Below are 14,441 nucleotides of genomic sequence, written 5' to 3' on the forward strand. Positions count from 1 at the left end.
GTTAGCAGATCTGCTGCCAAGCCTCACCCAACATTTGAACTTTATTTACAGTGTTGTGAGAGGAGTAACATAGGACGTCTCCCTGGCACCTCCCACGTGGGAACTTTAGTTTTAAATAAGGTACCGGACATATAGCGATTTTAACATTTATAGCCCTCTTACATACATTGCAGTAAGTGTTCACTGTCAGGGGCCCACTACCGGATTTAGTTCATTTGTCATTAAACTCGCAGCCTAAACGTCTGGTGCAGCACTCACACCTCATCGCCTCTGTGTACACTTCCGTCTTCTCTCTCACCAAGGGATGTACTTCCTGTTTGTAATAGCGTGCTGCTGTATATGTCTCTCGAGGAATAAAGTGGGTTCAAAAGCTGGGAAAAATTACATACGTTCACCAACACTTTAGTCGGCAAGAAGTGCCAGGGAATTATTTTGTTTTCGGGGCAGCACTCTAATAGTTGCCTCATTCTGGACAGGGTACATACAGAGGATACAGTGAGAAAACATGTTGCCGCCGAATCACGGAGATTTGTACAGCTTATTAACGGATTTAGGAGTAAACCTACAGTCTTCCTGGCTTACGCGTAGACTTCAGGAGTTCTCCAACAGTGAATCACAGCAAAATCTTTGTGAATCGGGTCTTAGAAACTGGAGACATTATTGATTACCAGAATACAGTTGAAAACACTTAATATGATAAAATGATGGAAAACCATACTTCAATAAAGAACAGAAAAATTAATTTAGTAACTGTGAAAAGTGTTAAGGAGAAGCTAAATGTGTGGGGTATGGAAAGAAAGACTGAATGGGTGGGTGAAAAGCAGGTGAGTTAAAAAAGCAAAGGCTCGTTTCTAAACAGACGATATTTTACACCCTTAAAGTAAAAATCCAGAAAAATGTAATTGTGTGGCATAATGTAGTACATACCTGGGTGTTTTAGTGCAAAGCCAATTTAAAACAACAACGTCTGGCTGGAATCCATTGATCCTACCGCACATACTGCACATGTATCAGGCAGCATTGTATATCTGCTAAAATGGTGCTGTCTGGGCGCACAGCACTGATTCACTTAATCATGGTTTGCTTCCCAAACCATCAGCATGCCATGGCTGCTCCCTCTGAGGCCAAGAATGACCTCTAGTATGCTGGCATCAACCATTAGTTCCAGTATGTCAGTGCTTGTAGTATTACATGGGTGCACTCCATTATGACAAAATGTACCTGCAATGTGCCATCTTGAGTGCCCCCATAAGCCAAAATGTATCTTGAGTATGCCATGGACAGTGGCTCACAAGCACAAAAGAATACTCACGCACTACTTCTTGCAATCACTCTATCTCCTCTTCACTCACTCTAACTCACTCAGTCTTACTCATATTCACTGTGTCATTGTCACTGATACTCACACATTCTCACTCTTACAAACACATACTCACCCTTTCACACCGACTCTCACTCACAACTGTCAATTTACAGGGTGCTATGCTTTAAAATCCTGAGGTTCAGTTGCTCTCCTTTAATAAATAGAATTCAATAGGCCCCTCAGGGATAGATATCCCCATGACTCACACCTAACTCACTCACACTCCTTCATTCACTCCCTTGCACTCACTTTCACCTATTCAAATTCACACTCTCTTGCAAACTCTTACGCATTTTCTCTCTCAATAACCCACCCAAACATACAAACACACACACTCACTCAATCTCATTCAGCATCTGGAAGCAATGTGTAACACATAGGCAACCCCCAAGTCATATTTTGGGGGAAAAATGGGGTGAAATTGTGGCAAGTATTACATCTCACCGCTTTCAAAGATCACTAGGCGCCACTGAGACTTGGGCCACACCAGCTACAAAGAATCATGAGACAACGCCAGTTGTGCTGTGGAACCCTCTGGACCAGTGCAGCGCCATGGGACGGACACAACCTCAACAGACCTTGGGTTAGCCCTACTCTGGGTTATTCAAAGGGTGCTTCAAATATCTTGTAACTGATGAAGAATATCAGTGCCAGGGTGCAGCAATCTTTAAAGCACTTTACCCTCACTATAGGCCCGGCCCTGCCGCTCGGGCCTATAACTTTGTTTGGGGGCCTTAAACAGCCATTATTGCCCTCAGTAGCAAGCTATATCGCTAAAATAAATCATAGAGCATATTCAATAACCACTCATCTTCCTCCATGAATCTACACATTTTATCTCCAGTTCTACTTCCACATCTCAATTTCATTATGCAAGCCTTTTCAGTAGTTTTCAGTATCTAAATGGGACAAATTTCCAAAGTACTACACATGTCTGCAAGGAGTAGTTTACACATCGCAAATGAGTGTGCACCTTTTCCTTGCATATGCGTCCCATTCACAGAAGGGACCAGCTTGCAGGAGGAAAGCCTAGCCGCCAACTTAAGTGCTGCATACGTAGTTCTAGGGTGGCATCAGTGAACATTAAGGATTGGGAGTGTGCAAACTGTGGTACTACAGTGATGATCCTCCATACGGTCAATGGTGTACATGATTAGAAAATGCAGGCAAAAGACACATATCTGTGCACTTTGCACCTCTTACTGCTCAGGTCAGTAACTACCCCATCTGGTCCTGCATCAACGTATTGCCTTTAAACTACCAACATGCACATTTTGTGCTGGGCACAAGAACTTTGATACACCCAAGTTGCGTATTTGTATACACACACAAACTACTCTTGTGAATGAGTGTAGGCGAAATTATTTCTTTTTCCAAATCTTCACTTGCATCGATAGTGAAAATGTTTCATGAATCAGGTCTAAGATGTGAAGACTTTTCTTGAGTAGGACATTCATTCCCCTTGCATGAAGGCCGACATGGAGGGCAGCAGTCCTAACAAAACTTTGTAAGATCTTCTATTGAAGATGCGGGCCAAAGAAGCATTCGAAAAGCCAAATACACACTCGAGTTATGAAAACGCATGCGTTTTCCCTTTCTCTTCAACTGATGCACTGCCACACTGAGCTTGGCCCTCCTGTATCATCTAAGAATGATAGATAACCGAATCCCAATTCTGATGAAGTCTAGTCCATACAAAATATCAACTTTTCTTTCTCAATTATTATACGCTTCTTATCTTTTTGTTTATTTTAACTTACAAATTGGAATGTGCCCGAACCTTTTTTGGGGCATCATACAAACGTGTTTGCAGTGTAGCAATAAAAAAATGTTTTCATTTCATTTAGGAAAATAAAACAAATGCAGCAGGTAGCATAAAAACATAGTATAAGGTATAACAGGGGCCAACCCAACCAAACTCACAGTCAAACGTAAGATCAAACCATGGCCGCCAATGGCAGATCACGGAGAAGCCACTGATTCTTATGTAGGGTCAATAAAAGTACAACAACAGGTTGGCCGCTTTCACCTACTACGGCTCAAACTGCACTAGGCAGGGCAGATCTTGCTATTATTCATCCATCAAAAATGTGGTCTTTCCATGAAAATCCTATAATGGCTTAGTGTCTTCACACTCTATTCTAGTGCCAAAGCTTGGTGCTTGTAGACTGACAGGCAAACACAGGACTGTCTATTATTTCTAACTTTACCATAATCCCATCCCTCTTTCCGCAGTCTGTAAGCGGATTTCGATTTTCCGTGCAAAAGCAGTAGATTAAGTCAAAAACATTTCACGCCCAATATGACAGACTAGAAGTAGGCTTAACGTTTTATATATCGTAAGTACATTTCACTCCAAACACAGAATAATTAACATGTCAAATGAGGCTGTGCTGAATATGGAAACTGCATCCGAGTATATTACCATCAACAAACCAATATGAAGGTACAGAGGTGGTCTTTCTTTTCTAAATATGTAATAATTAACAATAACCTCACAGCCTTCGTTGTTTTCAAATACCATTGTACTACAACTCTATAAAATGTTTAAGCTAGCCCAGTATTGAAAAAATGAATGAGGTAATGACATTTTTCTTAAATACTGTGTTATTATGCAGGACCTCTGTGCCCTGGTGCAGCTATTGGGTTCAACTCCCATAGAGGACTAAGCAGGTAAAAACAAGGAAGCCCTCTGAAGCTTGAAGAAAGCCATCACATTCTCTGCATCTGAGCTGTGTGAAGGGAAAGCATCCCACGCGTTTGCAGTGATGCTTGAAAAAGCTGATCCTCATAGCCGAGAAAGGTGAAATTTGGAGAAGGAGATCCTAAGATTCTTAAATGTTGGGCGCAAGGATCTGATGAAGAAGTACCAGGAGAAAAGACGGTTGATGAACGCTCTCAAGGGAGGCTTTTGCACAGGATCCAATGTAAAGTGGCCAAACGTGGAGAGGTGTGGGAAGATCAACCGAGGCAGTAGAGATCTGAATAAGTTTATGGTTGTTTACTAGGTATTTAGGAAACCTAAGAAACAAAGTCAAGGCGAATGTGAACGATAGGTTTGACCACTGATCAACAACAGGAGGGAGCGATCAGAGAATAATTTAGCAGATTTCAGATGAAAGAAGCAGATGTATGCAAGTTTAGAAATGCATTCTTTGACCAAAAATGAAGAATCAAAGAAGGTGCCCAAACCCAGAGTTGAAGTAGCTCTGAGTCTACATTAAAGGAATCGGACATGGTCCTTGAAAATGACACAGGTCTATAAGCAGGTAGCTTCCTTAATGTATCTCTGCAAAGCCTCATTATTAGGGCCCTTTGAAATACGGAAAAAGAAGAATCTGCAATAGTAATGGATTCAAGAATAGTTGTTATAAGAAGAAAACATAAGATTACACTGATGAGTGCTGCTGTGTCCAGTTATGTAGCACTGGAAAGCAATATTACAACATTGCAAAACATTTTACATCACCAAGTATCATTTGATATTAAATGAAGTACGGAACAAAACTCTAAATAGAAGTCGAATGGAGACCACTGACATTGAATGCTCATACATTAGCAGAGGGGGGGGGGGGGAGTTGAGACTGCCCTCCATAATAATAGACAATATAATTACACAGGAACAAGGTAAAGGCGGTCCTGCGATTGTCAAAGTGGAGTTTCAACTCACAAGCTGATTAGTCATTCAATGAGGCTTTCTGCACCTATGAAGCAGGCACCTTAGAGTCTATCCTTCCAAAAACAAACCGAAAAGCTTAGTTACAGGCTACTCCCCCATAGCCATAACAGCTACTTCCCAGCATTCTCCTTGGGAAACTACCAAAGCCACTCAAACAGCCATAGACCAACTTTTCCTTAAATGCCAAGAGGAGAAAGAATGAACTAGAAACATTTGAACTTGTAAGTAGTCTGCACTCTACGTACGCACCCTTCCTTGTCCAAGTTCTAGACTCTAGAAATCTGCACAGGGCGTTGCAGAGTATATAAGGAAACTCTGACATGCATGAGAACCATTGCATAATAATTCCACTGAAAGACAACTATACCTCTAACAATATAGCCATAAACAGTAGTGCTTCCTCCAATAATTTAATTTCATCTATGCACATAAGTCTGAGTATATATAATTCTTTTAAGAGCAAAATCACTATTCAATAAACAGCTTCATTGCAAGAAAGCTAATTACATGTCAACACAAAGAGACACCCAGCAACAAACAAGTTTCTCATGTCCACTAAGACATGTTTATGCAATAAATATAAAGAAAACAATCAGTGGTGGGTGAAAACCACAGTGACCGGTGCAAAATAAGCAAAATCATACATTGTGCAAACAAAACAAAAATCAAGACTGATACATTTCACCCTTAAACTTATTGACAAATTGCTAATCACCTTTAGGGGACGATAGGCAAAAAGTATATTAATATTTGATGCACAGTAAAAATCTTATAATATACTAGCATGCAGCTGATGTTTCAGCTCAGATGAGTTAATCAATGGGGCATAATCAAGATCAAGGAGTTATTCGGGAAATCTGAACCATATCAATATTGTACAACTAGAGAAGTCTTCTCTTGCTGGAATTCAGAATCTAACACCCGACAAATATAAAAGAGACCAATGCAGTGCCTCTATTGAGTGGCCTTTTAGCTATTGAGGGGATTTATCCCTGCATAATAGTGGTTACTGTTCATTATATTATCTATTCTATACCACAAAAAATCACTTAGTATGTGTTATTCCGAACTCCAAATAGGTAACGGCACTTAATCGTCAACACTGGCGATTCCAAGGTATTGGAGTGGTTTTCAAGAGCACCAGTTAAGGACACATCCATTTTTGCAGGGATGGGAAGATTACATGATTTGTACAGAATCACAGGAGCCTACGCCGAAACGCAAATCTGGTTCCCCAGCTCGGAAGTTGGTAGCTCTAGCCCTAACGCCACATCCTCTCCTCACTTGTAGGGTTTCGTGGTTAGTAGTTAGTTCTGTTATAGGCCGCACTAATAGAATCAATGGGCTGGTGCAAGCTGCCTTCTGACGGGAGCTCTGGCACTTATTTTGTCACAGATTAACCACTGAAGCAATACAATTCACAGTTATGCGTAAATCAATCAGTAATGGAGTCCCAGGAACAACCTCCAGATTCTTCCTTCATTCCTTTCAATGCATGTCAATCATGTAAAATTACACCAGACCATTTCAGCTGGACAGACAGGATGGTGGAGTGAAATGATGAGTGCTGAAGGACGATGACTTCGCTCCTACACCGCGACCCACCTGGAGTGAGATCTCCTGAATTTATGATTATGGAAACAGTCTGTCCTAAAGTCTGATTATGAGGCAATGAGAATGAAACATGTGAAGCTGTGATCTTTCTGATGCCTCAAATCCTTTCTGGTAAATATAAACTTACAACACAGGAGAAAAGAGGTAATGAACTTACCTTGAGTGGCGATGTAGTTGTTTGGTCGATGATAGCCCTACAAAAGAAAGAGTTCAAAAATAAATACTGGAAGGTAGCTGTACACTTTAAACAATCAAGCAGTATAAATGTAAGTAAACAACCTATCTTGCATTAAACAAACTACAAACGAGAAACAAGTATGTTATACAACAGAACCGACTATGAACTCTCAAGGGAGAGGAGTTCAGATGTGGAACAAACATAGTGAATTTGTTTCTTGCATTCAGAAGAGGGCATAGCAAAGCATTTAATTGGCAGGGCACAAGAAGTTTGCATTGAAAACACTCTGGCCCTTTTTCAGTGAGGTGTAAATCAAAAGTTGAACATGTAAGATAATTGCAGGATCACGCTGGACTGGTATCAGAAGTCCCCCCAGGGACCTGTGTATGTGATGTAACTTCAGCAGTATAGGTGATGGCTGAAGAGACACAAGCCTACAGATTAAAGCAGCTATTTGCCTCAACAGATCCACTGGAGCCACTGTAGGCAGGGCTGAGCAGTGCTTTAAATGTGCCGGTACTGTCTGGTACTGATTACCAGCACTTTCTTTATTTTGAGAAGGAGAGTACCTGCACTTCTCAAGAAAAGCGTAATACTTTTAATTGAAGAGTACCTTCACTTTTTAGAAACAAGCAAGTACCCTGTTACAGAGTACCTGCAGTTCTATGTTTCCACTTCAAGCACTGGGGCTGAGCAAAGGCTGCCAGAGTTGCTGCACCTCCAACTAACTGGGCAGCGCTCTGGAGCACAACTAAACAACGCGAAGTGACGTAGTCACCCAAAGCTCTCCATCCTGAGTAGCTACAGAAGGGCAGGTTGTATCCACCCTTCCCCACATCAGGCACAAGGGCAAGGTATGGTGGGACAGCAGAAGTGCACAAGACGAAGCTTCCCATGGTGGTTGCAGGCTGAAAGTCAGGCCCACCCTCCAAGACGAATCTGAGTCAAACTGGTGTTTTGTCTAAAGTATGGCAGCAGCTTCACTTTCTGCCCCTGTACACCTTCTGACGGTTGGTTTGATTGATGCAGTGAGGAGAAAGACATACTGGCTGCCTCACTCTTCAAAAGACCCCTCTTTGATTTAGGCCTGGCTCGAGTCTTGTTCCCCAGGGTCGGATTGCGGAGGCGGGCAGTCGGGCATTGGCCGATGGGCCGGTGCCTAAGTGTCACCCGTGGGCAGTTTTTTAAGCCCTGTGTCACCTGGCCCACAGAACCTTGCAATTTTTGGCAGCCCCCCAGCCAGGCTGCTGTATTGTGAGGCAGGTTGACTATCAGGGCAGGGACTTATGGCACTAGACTTCCGCTTAGCCCCTGGGGGGCTGCACACTCACCCAAAAGCAGTGCTCCTTCTCCCCTGCTCTGCTGTCAAACAGAGGCGGGCGGGAAGAGTAAAACAGCCTTGCTGTCAGGTGATAACGACCGATGATCCACCTTCACCTCAGCCCCCATTGCCCCCCACCTCCGAGGCCAGCCCAGAAGCTTTGTTCTGTGCTTCCACCTCTTCCACGCCAAAGCCCGAAGTATAGTGGGCGTGGGAGGATGTGTGTGTGTGAAGCGGCCAGGGGTCTCCCCGGGGCAGTTGTTCTTCTGGCTGTTTTTTCAACTCACTCCCTTGGGTTCGACCAGGTCTTGGCGGATGGGGAGGGAGAGAGTATTCAGGGGCTTTGCTGTGGTCCAGCTGTTGTCTTGTCAGCCCCAGTGTCTTTCTGTGCTGAGTGTAAGGTGGTGTGCGTGGAGGGGTTGTTTGAATAAGCCTAGCTGTGAGGCTAACATGACCAGAGCTGCCAACTTTGGAACTAAGGTTGGAATCCCCGCTTTAGCTCAACATCCTGTGATTCTGGGCAAATCACTTCTAATTTGATCTCCTCTAGCGCAGCTGGTGCTCAATGAACTAGATCTAATGCCCTTGGGGCCAGTTCACACTACATAAAACTACAAAAAACATTTTTTTTTTAACTGACCGGCCATTGTTCATGTTTTTAAATGTTGCAAACACCAGAGCATGATAATCAAAGACGAATCTATATATAGAATTAAAACCTTATTCTTTTTAGGTCGAGGCTACCGTCCCACAGCGAAGCAGTGGGGGGGCGGAGCCGAAGATTTAATGATTTCAACAGTGTGGGACTTTATACCGCCTCTCTCTTCCATTGGCTAGCTTCGTAAATGGAGGCTAGCCATTGGAAGAGAGGTGTGTCAATTACTATTTTCCCCGCCTTGATGCGATCAGTGGGGCTATCTGCCTCTTTTTTTAAGTCCCGCCCCTTTTTCATCGTCATTCGGAGGTGGGCGTTTACTTCTTTTTTTTTTTTTTTGCCGGCGCTTTTGTTTTGCCATTTTCCCCGACCGCCGCTGGAGGAAGGTTGTGCTGCCAGCCCGCCCAGGTTCTCGGGGTACTGTTTCTCTTTCCAGCACTCCATAGTAGAAAAACATACATGAAATCCTGCATACCCATGTGCACACAGAAAGAGACCCGGTTATACAGCCGGACAAACACACGGGTACTGACTGAGGTGAGCATGCACGAACGGGTGTCGAGTAAAACAAAACTAGCAATGCGCTTTTTTTCAGACCTCCCCCGTCGACTTGTTGTGATTGGGGTGTGTGTGTACGTGGTGTGTATGTGCGTATTTCTATTATTTATTTTGTTCTTTATTCCAGGACAGGATGTATTCGTTATTTTTTTTTCCTATGCTACTTACCACTTTCTTATTCTCAAAAACATGTTTTATTTACAGGAGGGTGGACTAAAGAAAGAACGTTGTGTTTGAAAAAATCATATTATCAGAAAGAATAACGCGTGTTGCATGAGAGATTTACAGTCAGACTGAGCTCAACACATAGACAAAGCCCAGTGCGCTGGTAACGGGGTTTGGGAGTTGCAGGTTTTCTGTGTTAACGCTACGTAACCTTGTTATTCTGAGTTTAGAATTAACAGAAGAGATGCACGCGCCTAGAAGCGGCCCTTACTGGGCTCCCACAGCCATGCCTGTAAATCAACAGCTCAATATCTGTTACACTGCTGTGGGACCCCGACAATTGGACAATCCATGCCCAGTCCTTGTGCGCCCAGGACACTTACCACCACCGTTGTGCGTCCAGGACACCTACCACCTTTCACCACCGTTGTGCGCCCAGGACACCTACCACAACCGTACCCTCTGCCCTTGAATAAGATGCTTTAAATTAGGGAAACATTCATGCTGAGCAGCTTAATCGTTGGATGTTATTCTAAACCAGAATACCCATCACGGAAAGATGAAAGGCTGAGTCCGCCCAGCGCATAACCTAGGGGGAGCACTGCAGCCGGTAGTTTCGTGCAGCCGGTGCACAACCCATCTCCACAACAAATACGCTCGCGGGGGTGTCGGGAGTTATCCTCCGTCTTAAACTCAGGGCAGCATATCTGACATCCAAAACCGAACACCCTGCTTACAGTGTATTTAAGTGCGTCGAGGCGCTATATAAGCCCCTTGGACGCACACAGAGCCCCTTCTCACCTGTAATGCATGGCACCAGGTGGCCTCTGGTCGGCTGGGGGCGGTGCTTGAGCCGACCGAGGGCCCCCTCACCCGGTCAGCTGTCCCCCAGCCCGCCGGTCTTCCAGCGCTGAGCGGAGCGCAGCCTCCTCCCAGGGTTACCACAGGGACCGTGTGACGGGGAGGGAGGGATGCTGTGTGGTGCTTGGAACGGGCGTGAGAGGTCAGCGTGGTACCGCATAGGAGTTTAACGGTGTGCGGCGTACTTAGCAGTACCATTAACGCTATAAAACAAAAAAAATATATAGCGCTTCACACGACACGTCTAGGTTTCTAAGCGTTCTAAATAAAACGCGTTGCTTTACTAATTGAATGGAACTCGTACGAGTGAGCAGGTATGCAGGAGGCATGGGGTTGTAGGGTGCGCCGGAGTTAATGAGGTGTAGTGGTGTCAAATTGGTAGGGTCGGTGTAGGACTCACTGACTGGAGTAGAGATACTGTAGGGGAGTGGAGAGGGGCTAAGTGTTAATGGGTGTTGGACGAGTGTGTCGTGTTCATGCGAATGGTATGAGTGGACGTGACGGGGTAGTTTCGTGGGTATACGTGTTGAGTTGTGCTCTAAGTGTGTGGCATGTGTATGTGTTTGTGTAATGTACTTATTAGACATTTGATGTGGGTGTGTGGTGTCGAAGATGACTCAGTGGAGCCTATAGGTGTGATGTGGGTGGATGATATACATCAAAGTGTAGATGTGGTTATAGATGGTTTGTGTGTGTGTGTATTTAGCTTGAGTGTTTGGAGTGCGTGCAATGGGTGGGGGAATCTTGTAGGTTTTGAGAATGTAAGCGGTAGGTTCTTGGGGTGAAACCTATGAGTCTCACACCAAGGGTGGTCATAATAGTGGGAGGGTGATGTTAGATTTTAGAGAGAGGCTGAAGGGAGACATGTATATATCAAGCTGTGGGACGAGTTTTGAATGCTAATGTAGAGTTTAGGATTGTTTTATTTGTGTGATAAGCAGGTTTATTAATTGAATGCAGGATTATAGCAGTGCGGTCCAACGTGTGATTGTTTGGAAGTGGTTTTCTCTTATGGTGTAGAAGATTTGGGGTGAGTGTAGAGTGGTTAAAGGGGTTTACAGTGCATGGAGGAGTTGGGACAGTAGGCAGGATATGTGTTAGCATAGTCTGTGTGTGTGTGGTGCTCTGTGTGTGTGTGTGTGTAGTCTGTGTGGCGCTCTGTGTGTGTGTGGCGCTCTGTGTCTGTGTGGCGCTCTGTGTGTGTGTGTGTGTGTAGCGCTCTGTGTGTGTGTAGCGCTCTGTGTGTTTGTGTGTAGAGCGCACCGCTCTGTGTGTGTGTAGCTCTGTGTGGATAGCTTTTTTTGTAGGTGGCTCTATGTTTGGGTGACTGTCTGTGTGAGAGTGGCTCTGTGTAGGTGGCTCTGTGTGTGTGGGTGGCTCTATGTAAATGACTGTGTGGGTGGCTCTGTGTGTGTGGCTCTGTGTGGGCGTAAATGCAATAGGTCATGCATTTGCGAGCGATTAAGCTATTGGCATTGTAAATGACAATGCCATTTATTTAACAATTAAGCTATTGGCAATGTACATGACAATACCATTTATTTATGATAAAAAAAAAAAAGTCATGAGCAATGCCAATAGCTCTACCTTTAATAATGCCGAGACCATTGCATTGTAAATGCTTGTTTAACGTGGCTTTTCGGCCTTTGTTAATTTGACGATCAGTCACGGGTCATTAAGGCAGCTTTAGAAATCAATATAAAGTGCATTTGCCTTACGTTAAATGTTTAAAATACATACTGATTAGGAGGAAAATACCGGATTTAGGTGATATTTGTCATTTTTGTACAGGCCAGGATTTTAAAATTCCAATTGGAGCAGGCGTTGTGGCCCTTGGATAATGAAATTTCACCTGGCCCGCAATGCCAAAAATCAGTGCTCCTTGTTTTTACCCACGCAACTGCCTCCATATGCAATAAAATGTTAAAATTACCAAACATTTCTATAAACATGTGCTCAATGAGACTAATCAATTGGTGTATAACGAAAAGGCACATTTTGGAAATATGGGCCACTTTTTTTTTTTTAGGAGTGCCTGGGCCGAATTGTGATCCCAATGCGACCCTATTGTTCCCCTAGCCAAAATCTACTCCTCACTAGATGCAGGTGCCTGTGAAAACGAGGCTGAAAAAATGGGACAGGAATTGCTTTAAAAGTATAATTTGGCTCCTTTGTTTTCAAACTTATTTGGAGAACTATAATCACCCTACACAGCTAAGTGCATCTAGCAGGAAGTGCTTTAAAAGGCACCACTTTTCTTCGCTTTGAAAACATTTTTCAGGACTAAACCAAATCTCTCTCCCCATTGGCTTTGTTTCGGTATAATGTATTCGGTTACCCTAAAGGACAATGATGCTAATGGTTGTGGGGTGGTGAGGGGGAACTGGAAGAGGAGGTGGAGAAGGTTGGAGAGGGTATTCAAGATGGCAATATGTCACTTTTACCAGGGCCTTAAACTCCTTCTACAAATCCATCTTGGCGGATCTACCATGGGGCGAACTGGCGACCTAGCGTAAAGCCGATTTCTCGTCAGCCCCTACATTGTTCAGACTATTGTGCCAGTCAAGCTATGAGGCTAAGATAATCTGCCACCCTTTTTCGTACACTAGAGAACTGCACTACTCTTAACTCTGTTTCAAAAAGCAAGAATGATCGCTCCTTAGAAACTCCCCAAGTCTCCTACCCGTCCATCTTTTAGAAGTAGCACGTATAGCGAATAGAATCCGGGAAATAACATTTTAAACAGAATGTAGTCCACGTTTAAAGTTTGTCGATTAAAATAAATACTTAAGGCAAGCCACTTGATAGACTCAATGTCCGGAGACACTTTCTATGCAGTTCCAGTATTTCCTGGCGTTGCTTCCTAGTTGGATGTAGGCATTTCTTTCTCCTCCCCGTCCGCTCAGCGCCTTGACACCCTCGGGTATAAGTCCGCTTTATACATATTAACCTATTCAATCCTATCCTTTCATTTTCGGTGCACTATCATCAGGTGTCTTTACACATGAATACAGGGGAGCTGGTCTAGCTTATGAGTTCATATTTTATGTATTTATTTATGTATTATCCTATACTATCCTATACTATTTACAGAGCGTGGTCTAAACAAACAACAAAGGGGCGCAATAGACAACTAGCATGGTGGATAGTATTCAGTTGAGATGTGACAGAATGGAAATTGGGAATAATGAAGTAGTTCTTTCAACCCTCCAAATGTTTTATTAATAGTACAGAACATAATTATAAAATTCAGCGGTAATGAGCTAAAGATCCTACTCACCTTTCTTTCCCTTCACATGCATTGATTGTTTTTAGAAAAGGAGAACGCGATGTCTACTTCAATCAAACTTTACTTAAAATGTAAACCTTTAACACCTTCGCTGCGGGGGTAATTCCCCCACAGCGCGGGGGAAGGGAGGTGCCGCGGCACCGCGGTGCTCGTGACGAGCCCAGCTCGTCATGAGTCACAGTAGAGCTGGGCTCATCACGACTCCGCCCACTGATTAATTCTCCCGCACAGGCGGGGAATCAATCGTGCATGGGTGGACCACTGCAGTTGTGACGAGCTCAGCTAGCTCTACTGTGCGTCATGAGCATGGATGAGGTTAAACAAAATGCAGCCTATTTATCGCGTCCATCAAGCGCATCAACGTTTGTATGAGATTTAACTGCAATATCTGCAGAGCACTGCCGGGAAGACAACCCGTGTCCCCTCCGAGGGCCTCTGACCAGCCCCGGGGTCTTCCATGACCAGCAGATCACCGGATATAGTGATGCCCAACTTCCTGTTCATCCCCGGATGACCTAGTTTATGGCACGTGCGATGCTCGTAACAGGCAGGCAATATCAAACCAAACAGAGGAGCATTACTCTGCTGCTCGTCAAGGTGTGATTGATGAAATAAGGCAGTCAGGACACCAAGGACAGACTGAAGAATGGTGATTAAAACACACTGCTGTAGAAGCAATAGGCCAGGGAATGCAGCAGGCTCTGACACACGTCACTAGAGACCCTGGGGATGAGTAATCCAAAGTGCCCCGCACATTC

The 14,441-nt window shown here is 44.1% G+C and overlaps 1 protein-coding gene across 18 annotated transcripts in view; it reads right to left on the reverse strand.

The window, feature by feature from the left end:
* PTPRM (protein tyrosine phosphatase receptor type M) overlaps nucleotides 1–14,441 on the reverse strand; it is a 1,498,021-nt gene that overhangs the window by 176,198 nt on the left and 1,307,382 nt on the right. For all 18 annotated transcript variants that reach the window (XM_078687901.1, XM_078687900.1, XM_078687899.1 and 15 more), the window contains one exon: nucleotides 6,814–6,850. In XM_078687901.1, the coding sequence (XP_078544027.1) occupies nucleotides 6,814–6,850 (37 nt within the window). The remainder of the gene's footprint in view (nucleotides 1–6,813; nucleotides 6,851–14,441) is intronic.

Source organism: Lissotriton helveticus, chromosome 4_1 (genome assembly GCF_964261635.1).
Source record: "Lissotriton helveticus chromosome 4_1, aLisHel1.1, whole genome shotgun sequence".
Taxonomy (NCBI): domain Eukaryota; kingdom Metazoa; phylum Chordata; class Amphibia; order Caudata; family Salamandridae; genus Lissotriton; species Lissotriton helveticus.